Source organism: Adiantum capillus-veneris, chromosome 3 (assembly GCF_014529385.1).
Source record: "Adiantum capillus-veneris isolate H3 chromosome 3, ASM1452938v2, whole genome shotgun sequence".
NCBI lineage: Eukaryota > Viridiplantae > Streptophyta > Polypodiopsida > Polypodiales > Pteridaceae > Adiantum > Adiantum capillus-veneris.
Window position 1 is genome coordinate 125,033,203 of NC_140933.1, and position 12,233 is coordinate 125,045,435.

The 12,233-nt window shown below is 42.5% G+C and overlaps 1 protein-coding gene across 2 annotated transcripts; it reads right to left on the reverse strand.

The window, feature by feature from the left end:
* Positions 1-2,718: 2,718 nt before the first annotated feature.
* Positions 2,719-6,069, reverse strand: LOC147461653 (actin-like). Of its 2 annotated transcripts, XM_086509145.1 has the most exons (6): positions 5,914-6,051; positions 5,391-5,454; positions 4,391-4,472; positions 3,915-4,308; positions 3,217-3,830; positions 2,719-3,114 (listed from the first exon to the last, which is right to left on the reverse strand). In XM_086509145.1, the coding sequence occupies exons 3-6, from the start codon at positions 4,448-4,450 to the stop codon at positions 3,049-3,051; spliced, it is 1,134 nt and encodes a 377-aa protein (XP_086365271.1). In that variant the 5' UTR covers positions 4,451-4,472; positions 5,391-5,454; positions 5,914-6,051; the 3' UTR covers positions 2,719-3,048. The 2 variants fall into 2 exon arrangements, with proteins under 2 accessions (XP_086365271.1, XP_086365270.1); XM_086509144.1 differs by lacking the exon at positions 5,391-5,454 and having other exon boundaries at positions 5,914-6,069.
* Positions 6,070-12,233: the final 6,164 nt, after the last annotated feature.

Sequence of the window (12,233 nt, forward strand, 5' to 3'; positions counted from 1 at the left end):
CCCCTTTGGCTTCAATACCTTTGTAAATTTTGTTTCACCTTAAGCCTAAGGCTCATACATCGGTTAATTGTCTTCTAATGTTCTTTTCCATGTGTACCCTATAGAGCCCTCTACATCCTTAAGGTGCTTCGAGGGCTAGTGCCTCTTCATACACCGCTAAAGGGTGACCAGTTTGGAGGGCATTCGGTCAATTTAATGACCCCTAGAAGAGTGGTTTCCACCCCATACTTGCTCGAATGACCGCTTGCCTATGAATAGTGCAACTCAACTTCTTTTTGTGCCCTTGCAAAGTTTACTACATCGCATGGTAGGGAAATTGACAAACTTGTAATTGCTTGTTGGAAGGGTGATAATTCGCTTCTAGGGGTGGTTGAGACACCCCTCAATGAAACTATAATAGTAACCTCGTGTTTCACGATACGGGGTGACGTGGTATGGGGCTCTTGCCATTTCAATAAAGGGGCCTCCCAAAACACCCTTCATGGGGTGTAGGGGGGAGCCCTCTTATTGCTTCTTTAATACACATGTATGATTTGTGGTGTGTGTTTCTACACACATGCGTGTGTGTGTGTGTGTGTGTGTGTGTGTGTGCGCGCACGCACACTTGTATGTATACACTCCATGGGGTTGTACGCGCACTTGTATGTATACACTCCACGGGGTTTCCTTTTGAATGTCCTTATTGCCATGTGTGGTTCGTTAATTTTATGTAGAGTGGATATACGTCATTGGTGTATTATTATTTGGGTACTTAATATAGAAGTAGAAGTTTGTGTGAGCATGCAAGGCACAATCGTAGATGGCTTGGTTGCGGGCCTGGCTTTAGCTGTTAGGCGGACTCCCTCTTGCAAGGAGCTCACGGTTCATATGTCCATGCATGCCAAAATTTAAAACAAAAAGGAGGCTCATCCTAATCTTAGCACATTGAATTGAGGAGATACAAAAACATCTCTCTCTCTCTCTCTCTCTCTCTCTCTCTCTCTCTCTCTCTCTCTCTCTCTCTGTCTCTGCATCCACATTTCCTTCTTGGCTGATGCAGTCAAGCTCCCTCCCATTACATTAGGCCATAAGTGCGTGATATAACAAATGGTCATCATGATTAGCACATTGAATAGAGGAGATACAACAGCTCTCTCTCTCTCTCTCTCTCCCCCCCCCCCCCCCCATCCATCCATATTTCTTTCTTGGCTCATGCAGTCAAAATCCCTCCCATTACATTAGGCCATAAGTGTGTGATATCACAATGGTCATCATGATTAAGCTACCCTAAAGAGGAGCCGCAGAAAATCACATTTCATAGATCACTTTTAAGGTTACAATTTCACCACAACAATCCTCATGATTAAGCTACCCTAAAGAGGAGCCGCAGAAAATCACATTTCATAGATCACTTTTAAGGTTACAATTTCACCACAACAATCCTCATTGTGTTAGTGGACGTAACATATGATTCTTCACAAAGAATAGAGCCAAAGTGATACATCTACATTCTCGTACTTTTGAAGGGAGATGTGAAGGACTCCATTGCTTCCATTTGTGCAACATAACCAATATGATTTTCCAAAATAAGGCATAAAGTTACCAATGCCCCCTTATGAATCTATAGTTGATGGATATTGTTTTATTTCATAACAATGCACTTGAGAGTGGTTGTAGCAAGCAAATTTTTAGTTAATCTTTGCATGAACATTAAGAGCCACTTAGGGTATGATGAGATATTTGAATTGTATTAAGGAGGTGTGCATTCACTTTGTTGATAGAGTGACAAAAAAAATCAATCACACAAATGTCCTCTACAGAAGGAATGTGGACAACTTGAAAGTCTGTCGCGTTAAAATCTTTACATTCAGTGTTGGGTTGTTGTAACACTGCATTTGAGGTGAACATGCCACAAAAGCAGACCATGATGTGGCAAAGGAAGAGCCGCAAAGGTTACCCTGTTTGGCTCACAAAGTCTACCACCCAAGTGAGTCATACTCAATGAAATTGAATCTCCACACTCCCCCAATACTCTCCTTAACATGGTTCAAACATTCCAACAATACACCTTTAATATCCGCAAGGCAAACATGCAGTGTGCTTCAGGTCTTTCAATATAAATAGCATTATTGAACTCTAAAATATGGAACAGACCTGGATGCTAATTCACTCGATCACAGATCTACAAAACATACGGCTCTGCGAAGCTAGACATGACCACCATACATTTTGGGGCAGGCCATTCAGCACACTGATCTAGCAGAAAAAGATAATACCATTGCTATCTAGTAGCAGTATGCTGATGTTCACCCAAAACCTGTGAACGGTTATAATATCCCTGTTTTAGTTTGGTCTTTACCTACGAAACACAAATTTTGGAATTGGAAAAACAAATCATTTTTCCATGCAGAAGTAAACAGTAAATATGCAAAAAAACCCTGTTAAACTGAGTACGATACACTCCAAAGATGTTTACAACAAAGCGTTCAAAGGATGAGCTAGATAACTCACAAACTAGAATGGTGCAGGAAAACAAGAATAGCCACAACTTTGAGAGGCACTGAAAGAGGCTTCAATTCCTCACATGGATAGGACATTTAGAGTGACTACGTTTAGACAGTCAAGTTTATAGGTTTCACCCACATGGATGGGACGTTTAGAGAGTCGAGGAAGAAAGCCATTGAGGAGAGCAATCCCGCTTGAACAAAGGCAGGTCAAGGGTGCAAGCTCACAACAAGAGACCCCTGAACAGCACTTCATAATAGCAAAGGAACAAACAATATCGTCTATGGAGACAAACAAGATTGTCTATGGAGACAAACAATCTCGCATGACAAATGCAGGAACAGATCTTACAACAGCTCTGTTTACAAGATCAAAATTTCAACATTCCAGTTACGACAAAACAGAAAGGCCATCCATAGTATCTCTCCACAAGAGAGAAATATCGTGTACAGAGGGTAGCGTCACTCAAGGACAACATAGTATAAAAAATCACTACAGAATCTATTTCTAAGGCATCAACCTCGCCAGACAAATATGCATCATCCAATCTCAAACCTGTAAAAACTAAAAACATTTTCTATGAACAATTGAGGGACCAGATTCGTCGTACTCCGATTTGGCTATCCACATCTGCACACAGTAGAATTTCATCCATGAGACCAACTCGAACTGCTAAATTAAAACCCTGATCTTTCAGATAACTTCCAAAGTTCAAACAAGCGTAGGGCATACCTGCTGGAAGGTGCTTAAGGAAGCAAGGATGGAACCTCCTATCCAGACACTGTACTTCCTCTCTGGGGGAGCAACCACCTTAATCTTCATGCTGCTAGGAGCAAGTGCAGTTATTTCCTTGCTCATGCGGTCCGCAATACCAGGGAACATGGTAGAGCCTCCACTGAGAACCACATTGCCATAGAGATCCTTTCGAATATCAACATCACACTTCATTATGGAGTTGTAGGTAGTCTCGTGAATACCAGCAGCCTCCATTCCAATGAGAGAAGGCTGGAAAAGGACCTCAGGACATCTGAAACGCTCCGCACCAATTGTAATGACCTGCCCATCAGGAAGCTCATAGCTCTTCTCCAGAGATGAGCTGCTCTTGGATGTTTCAAGCTCCTGTTCAAAATCCAAAGCCACATAGGCCAACTTCTCCTTCATATCTCTCACAATTTCCCTTTCTGCAGTGGTGGTGAATGAGTACCCACGCTCTGTGAGAATTTTCATGAGTGCATCAGTCAAATCGCGGCCAGCAAGATCAAGACGAAGGATCGCGTGTGGCAGAGAGTAACCCTCATAGATAGGGACAGTGTGTGTAACACCATCCCCAGAGTCAAGAACAATACCTACATAAACATTCAAAAAATTAGAATTAAGAACAAGCCATCTGAAGTAAATGCCCTTCTAAAAAATTGAAGCAGAAAGCTCACCAGTAGTCCTTCCACTAGCATAGAGAGACAAAACAGCCTGGATAGCAACATACATTGCAGGTGCATTGAAGGTGTCAAACATAATTTGTGTCATTTTTTCCCTGTTAGCCTTGGGATTCAGAGGAGCTTCAGTCAGCAGGACAGGGTGCTCTTCAGGAGCGACACGAAGTTCATTATAAAATGTGTGATGCCAGATCTTCTCCATGTCATCCCAGTTTGTCACGATGCCATGCTCAATAGGATACTTCAGTGTCAGAATACCCCGCTTTGACTGTGCTTCGTCGCCTACGTACGCATCTTTCTGACCCATACCAACCATGACACCTGTGTGCCGGGGCCTCCCCACAATGCTAGGGAATACAGCTCGAGGTGCATCATCTCCAGCAAACCCAGCCTATCAGCAGACAGAAATGCATCAATAAAATGAGTTTGAACAGTCGTGAAGTACAAATTTAAAAAGGAAGAACCTTCCTTACCTTCACCATACCGGAACCATTATCACACACAAGAGGTTGCACTTCCTCGGCATCCGCCATTTTTTTGACTTAAGTTTTACACCTAAAACTCAATCAAACAAAGATTTTGCACTTCAGGACATTACAAAATTTTGTAATAAGGTGCAGGCTCATCAAATCAACTTGGCCACTAACAAAACATTGACGGGTAGACACACAGTTGCAAAACCAGCATCCAAAGTAACGAAAAGGCCAAGACATGGACAGTACTGGCAAAACCACTTTGGACAAGAAATTATATTCAGCAAAAAATCCACAACTTAATTGTCATCACAACAAAATCAAATCTGGCTCACTGGCAATGACTAAATCATACAAAATTAGTGGACCTCGGTTAGGTGATGAGCGGCTAATTCTTTTAAATTAGATGATAAGTGCCAAACATATATATCAGAAGATAGAAATAAGTACACTTTCTTTTTCTCCCATCCTTCAATGACTCCTAATACGGAAAACAAATTGCTCCATAAGATAAGAGAAGAAAAGATCAAAAAAATGGAAAAAATATGAAAGTAAATTGAAAATTAACTTCATGCAGCTTGAGTTCAAAAGAAAATAGTCAGTAAGAGAGGACCTAACTGAAAAGTAGGTCAACACAAGATAAGATAGGAGCCTAGGATACCTTGTGGGCAGAGTAAATGAGAGAAGTCTTATCTGTCGTTGGCCCATTGTCATCAAACTTGCCCGTACATATCAGACAACCCCAAGTTACATCCCGTAAAGAAACATAAGCATAGGCTCCCAAAAGGCTTTATAGTGCAAGATTTTCAACATCTTAAAGACACCGCTTTTTTCTTTGACATAAAAGAGTAAACATACATGCCAAAAAACTTTGAACTAGCACGGATCTTGTAAAAGCAGAGGTTGGTTGTTGAAACGGGACCAAGAGGTAATGCTGCAACACGGAGATCAAGAGCACACAACAACCTTTTTTATAGAGTCCATGAGTGTACTGCCTTACTTAAAGTTGTTACACAAGGTAATCAGCCAGGTACAAAGACTCGGTAGCCCGTACACAATAACAGCTGTCAGAACCACATACATACGCCATCAGCCTACTAGAAACGATCAATAGCCATTGACAGGAAAGCACAAAATTCAGAGCTAGCTTAAATATGTACCGAAGGAGGAGATGAATCAATCCATGACTAGCAGGAACCCACTCATAAGAGATAGAAACATCAACGAAAACATGGAAGCACAACACGGTAGAAACCACTTAGCAAACAAATTTGACAGTAGCGAGAAAATGGTAAAGGTACGGACAGAACTTACGCGGAGCAAACAAAGAGGTAATTACATAGCACACAAACGTTTGCGTTAGTGAAACCAGCCGTTTATGGAAAATCTGAACAGATGAATGCAAGCCAAAAACGGAAAGCATGCAGGCTACCGATTCGACCTCGAAAGAACAAGAACTGTGCTAAGGTCTAATACGAATCACCAAGCACAAAGAATGAGGGAGTGTCTCGAAGATCCAGTACCTGCGGCAGTAATGGAATAAGGAAGACGATCTGCAGAGCTCCAATGGCGACCTTCACGATGCGCAGAGGAGGAGAGAAGCTCGCAGGAAGAGCGGCTGGTCTTCCCCTTTCTGCGAGGAAAGGAGAAAGACTTGCAATGGCACAGTGCAAAGATGAAAATGTGTATAAAGGCACACTCCGACGTACTCGGTTAGATTTTTCCTTTCATCTCAACCGTCCATCCCCTGGTCATCTTGAGATCCAGGCTGTCAATTCTCATTTGCATATTTCTCGATGGGTGTTTTTGACGTTTTCTCCCACTTTGAATGGGTATATCAACATGACCCACTCCAACATCATGCTTCCTCACTATCTCTGAACTATCCCACCATCTTAATACCTCCACTCTAAGTAAGGGTGGGTTCTATCCTGGAGTGCTTCCAATTAGGGCTTCCATTAGGAAATAGCACTAGCAATTTAGACTCCAATTAGGGCTTCCATTAGGAAATAGCACTAGCATTTAGACTCCAATTAGGGCTTCCTTCACCTCTCCCGGTAAACTATCCTTATTACAATAAAGCTCTATCATTAAACTGTCTACACATCATTGGGCATCCAACTTGGGTCACTTATCCAAGTGATATATGTGGGGAGGAGGTTAGTGCTTAGAAGCAATCCCTAGTTCAATTTCATCTTGTTATTGACAGTGTTTCATCACAACTTTGCATATCATATGGCATACCCCTATGTCTTCTTTATTGCATCAATGGCATGAGCTTGTCATTCTCTGCAATAGCTCTTAAAGCACTCCATAATCTCTATAATTCAAGTTGATTAACCCTAGTCGTGTGTGTGTGTGTGCGCCACGCGCGTGCGCGAAAGCACATCTAGGCTAAACATTGGTACTCTAGCTTTTAACCCTCCTCAAGCAATAAAAGTCACTTGTCTAGTGGCTAGGCCAATATAGTGTATTCATGGTAGGCAAGGTCATGGGCTCAACCCACATCACCTATTTTGAGAAGAGTCTCTCATGCAAACCTTAATCACATGATCTGTAACATTTAATGGTCTAATAACTTGTGTGTAGCGGAAAACATAGACATAGTGAGCATTTCCTTAGAATAGATTCCTAATGAGCATAGTAAGAGTGCTTGGATGGAGAGAGCAACAAAAGTATAACACCTAGTTAGATAGGCATGAACAATACTTCAAAAAGAGAGAGAAATTAAGCTATTTACAAAATTTGAGGACTGGATTTACATGGAGTCGATCCCCCCTCCAAAAGGCTTTGTATTATAGGTTTCCCCCATCAAGGGAGACATTTTACAATACAATACTTTGTGTTCCTTCAATAACTTGCTGGTGCAATGAAGCTGGAAGCTTTAAGCACCAAGCTCACACTTATAAAACACAACATCAATTCCCTCACGGTCTCAGACCCAAGACCTCACACACCTTCGAAGATGGTGAGAGCTAGCGGGGTATGAGAGTAGATCGAGACGAAGAAGGAGTATTCTTACGAGAAAGAAGTATGTCTCCTCACATAATCACTCATAATAGCTTAGCATAGCTTAGTAATTAGCATGGTAGAGGAGATGAGCATGCATTGGAGCTTGGCTCTTGGTTGGATTTGCATCACAAAGCCAAGAGTTGTTGGTGTAGGCCTCCCTTCTCACAAGCTTGGAGTAGATGATGAGCTTTCCATTAAAGCTTGAGAAGGATATAGTCTTCTTTACTCCACACATGAGCTTGTGTGAGTGTGAGAGTGATAATGCCTTGCAAAAATCAGTCCCCCTCTCTCTCTCTTGGTCGACCCCTCTTGCTTTTTACTCATGTTGGCATCTTATGGCCCCTGCAAAGCTTAGCCAATGACAATTAAGAAGCATAAGTGATAGCCTTGTGACATGTGTCCCCCTTTCCCCTTTTATGAGAGCTTTAGCTATTTAAATAATGCGATTAAACTCTCATTGGACCCCTTAGTCTTCTAGCCAATAGGAATCGGGCAAGCCATTAGGCTGTTGAATGCTCATTGGACCCCTTGGGAGACTGTCCAATAGTCTTCTAGAGGGCTTAATTTCTATTGGTCTTTTATCAAGTTATGTCATAATAATCAATATCTAATTCTCCTAAATGATTTTTTCATATTAAACTGATCATTTAATGTGGGGAGGTACCAGGGGAGAAAAAGCTAGAATATTGGTTAAGCTAGGAGACCGGCCACAGTAGGGATCCAAAGGAGGGAAAATAGGGATCAAAAGGGGGGGCCATCTGCAAAAGAGCCATGTGCAACAATGGGCTAAAAAGACCCTAAGGTTCAGCCCATTAAGACTTCCAAAATGCTAAGGTTCCAAAATTCAAAGGTTGTGTCCAAAGGTCAACCCTAGGGAAAATTGGATGCTTAGTGTGTGTACAAAAGTCTTCTTCAAAGCCTACAAAGGAGGGGGCGAGCCCATTTAGTAGGGGATGAGAGAGAAAGCCACACACACACACACAGGCTCCCTTTACACAAAGGGAATTAGGGACACATGTCAGCTCCCTAGGCCAGATGCCCACAAGGTGTGTCCAATTCCTATTGGAAGACCCTTGAAGTGGACCAATGAGAATTAAGCTAGAGTAAATCTAGTTTAATTAATTTAAAAACATTTAATAAAAGAAACCACTGAGAATTAAGTCTCCTAGAAGACTATTGGGCAGTCTCCCAAGGGGTCCAATGAGCATTCAGGAGCCCAATGGCTTGCCTGATTCTTATTGGCCAGGAGGCAAAGGGGTCCAATGAGAGTTTAGTTTAATTATTTAATTACCTAAAGCTCTCACAAAAGGGGAAAGGGGGACACATGTCAGAAGGCTATCACTTATGCTGCTTAACACCCATTGGCTTGACTTGGGGAGGTCCAATGAGGCAAAAGCCAGACCAATTTAATAGGAAGGGCTCGCCCAAGAGAGAGAGGGGGCTGATTTTTGCTTGACATTGACACACAAACACTCACACTTGACCATGTGTGAAGAAAGAATACTCTATCTCCTCCCAAGCTTTAATGGAGAGCTCATCACCTACTCCGAGCTTGTGAGATAGAAGCCTACATCAACACTCTCTTGGCATGTGGATGCAAATCCAACCAAGAGCCAAGCTTCAATGCATGCTCATCTTCTCTACCAAGCTAATTACTAAGCTAATCTATGCTAATATGAGTGATTATGTGAGGAGATGTACATCTTTCTCGTAAGATACTCCTTCTTCCTCTCAATCTACTCTCATACCCTGCTAGCTCTCACCATCTTCGAAGGTGTGTGAGGTCTTGGGTCTGAGAACGGGGATAATTCAAGTTGTGTTTGATTAAGTGTTTTGCTTAGTGCATGAAGCTTTCATCTTCATTGCACTAGCTAGTCTTGAAGGAACACAAAGAATTGTATTGTACAATGTCTCTCTTGATGGGAGAAACCATAATACAAAGCCTTTTGGAGGGGGAACCGGCTCCATGCAAATCCGGTCCTCAACTGTTGTCAATAGCTTAATTTCTCTCTCTTTTGAAAGTATTGTTGATGCTATCTAACTAGGTGTTATGCTTTTTGTTGCTCTCTCCACCCAAGCACTCTTGTAATTCTCATTAGGAATCTATTCTAATGAAATGCCCACTATGTTCATGCTAATTTCCGCTACACACAAGTTATTAGGCCATTAAATGTTACATTGGTATCAGAGCTCAAGGTTTCTCTTTTCTTGCTCAAGAAGGGAGGTCCTCAAGCTAGCTACAAATGGTTGATATTATTAATTGCCTGTGAGTAAGTAGAATAGGGATTTTCAGCCTTGCAGTGAGCCTGCCTTTGTGCAGTTAACAGGGCATCACCGTCAAGAGCTATGGTCTTAATAGTGGAGTCATACGGGGCTTGCCTACGGCTTAACCACTATTGAGCTATTAGAAGCTTGACAGGAGCCAGTGCTGTTTTGGTGTCGAAAGACCCTCTCTTCTATTCCTTGCAATAAATGGTATTCGACCCGCGGGTACAGTAGCTTGAGTGCTTTTTCTAAAGGGGTAAAGAGGAGTAGCAAATAGGGCTTGAAGTGCCAAAGTACACCTAAAAAGTTTACACCTAAAAGTTGTTAGAATGGCTGACAATAGTAAAGAGAGTGAAATTAATGTTGATAACTTTGATTTTGCTCATGAGCAAGCTACTAATGATGCTTCAATGCTTGTTAACTATCTTGTTTCTAGGCTTCAACAAGCCATGGGCAATCCATCTCTCCAAAGTGAAGTGCAACAGCATCTCCGTGCTCACGGGATTCTCCAAGCTCATCACCATGACGAGAGAACACCTAGGAAGCCTCCTTGTGAGACTACCAAAAGAGGTCTCTCTCCGATTCGGGAAGAAGAAGAGAATCCTTATGAAGGGCTCAAGAATTTACTTCTTGATGATGTATCTCCTTCCCAAAGGAGAACTCAAGAGCCTCCACCGAAGGAACGAGAAAGAAGCGAGTCTCCCGCCACCTCGGCGGAGATGGCTCCACGAAGACGGCGGGCTAAACGCTCTCCATCACCACCAAAGCGGAGAAGACCATCACACTCTTCTCCACGCCATAATTCAAAGAGGGATGATAAAAAGCAAGAGAAGAAAAAGGCGAGAAAGAGGACACCCTCTTCTCCATCTTCTTCATCCTCTTCCTCTTATGAAAGCTATGGTGAAGACGACAAAGATCAAGACAAGAAAAAGGCGAGAAAGAGGTCACCCTCTTCTCCACCTTCTGAAGAAAGTGACGGTGCAACCTTTGAACCATCAAAAAGAAGAGGCCATAGGAAATCCTATGCCGCATGGAAGAGGTCGTCCAAGTTGAAGAATTTCAAAGAGGGAGGGAAGAGCATCTCTTTCCTTACCTATGATGGTACCTTTGGTGCTACGGACAAAGTCTTGGCCTTTATCCAACAATTCGATGCGGCGTTTGGAGATGAGGGCTTCACGGAGTCCTCTAAGCTACGCCATGTAGCTATGCACTTTCAAAAGTCCGCCAGACAATGGTGGTCTAGCCTACGAGCCAACGGTGAAGCTCCACGAACATGGAAAGCTTTAAGAGCTTCCATTATGAAGCAGTTTTTGGCCACCGATGCCAAAGACAAAGTACTCACCGAATGGCGAAGCTTAAAGCTCTCTTCCAATGAATCTATCCACAAATATGTAGACAAGTTTTGGGACCTACAACTCAAAGCCACTGTCTTCAAAAAGTTGGATTTTGGAGAGCAAAAGCAACAATTTTGTGCGGGCTTAACCGAAGAAATGGCGGAGTATGTCAACTCCCAAAGACCACGTACCATATGGGCGGTAATACACCACACTATGGTCGCCTCTCGAATCAATTTCCAAACGGGGGCAAAAAGAAATAATAAGCCCCCGGAAAACAAGGGTTCCAATGAGCCTAAGGGAAAGGACAATGTCCAAAAGTCTCCTAAGGGCAACTCCAACAAAGCTAAAGAAAAGGGAGTTTACAAAGGTAAGAATAAACTCTCTCCTGAAGAGCTTGAGCGTTATCGTAAAGATAACCGGTGTTTCAAGTGCGGCGAACAAGGGCATGCGTACCGCGCTTGTCCCCAAAAGAACAACCGCCAAGATCCTCCTAGAGCTTCCTTGGTTGAAATCCAAGAGGAGGAGACTCACGAAACTCACCACAAAGGATCTCCTCTATGCCATGCTTGGGGAAAGGTAAGAGAACATGATGCTTTTATTCTCTTTGACCCTGGTTCTACTCACAATTTTATATCTATGGAGTTAGCCACCAAGCTAGGCATACAATCCTACGAGATGGGAGATGTCCTACCCGCAGACAGTGCCTTCAAGGGGCAAGAAGCTTCAGTCACTCCCTTAATTGGGAAATTGAGGCTTCATGTCCAAGGCTATGTGGACAAAGAGGACTTCTTTATCTCTCCTCTCAAGCATGAGGATGTAATCCTAGGGGCACCATGGTTTGACCGCCTGGCTACCGATGTTAAATTTCCTGAAAGGAGAATCTCCTTTAAGTTCAGGGAAAAAGACATGTATATAGATGCTAAGGAAATGGGTAACACCATCCCCATTGTACATACACCAGCTTTCAACAAGTCAATAAAGAGCTCTATTTTCGTGTACATGATTTTGTTAAAGATTCTCAAAATGAACCTAATGCTTTAACAAACGAAAATAAAAGCAACCAAAAGGAATTAGAGTTATCCAATTTTCTCAAGGGGTTTCAAGATGTTTTTATTGACGACATCCCTTGTGAGCTACCTCCTAAACGAGGTAATGATGACCATGCAATTGAACTTCTTCCAGGAAGTTCACTGCCTAATAAACCTCCTTATAGAGTTTCTCAAGCTCAA

Bases quoted from the DNA above. Each gene is read 5' to 3' on its own strand.
- LOC147461653 (XM_086509144.1), bottom strand. From the start codon at position 4,450: ATGGCGGATGCCGAGGAAGTGCAACCTCTTGTGTGTGATAATGGTTCC. The intron at 4,309-4,390 runs GTAAGGAAGGTT...GTCTGCTGATAG, and splicing joins ATGGTTCCGGTATGGTGAAG to GCTGGGTTTGCTGGAGATGA. The intron at 3,831-3,914 runs GTGAGCTTTCTG...ATGTTTATGTAG, and splicing joins TGCTAGTGGAAGGACTACTG to GTATTGTTCTTGACTCTGGG.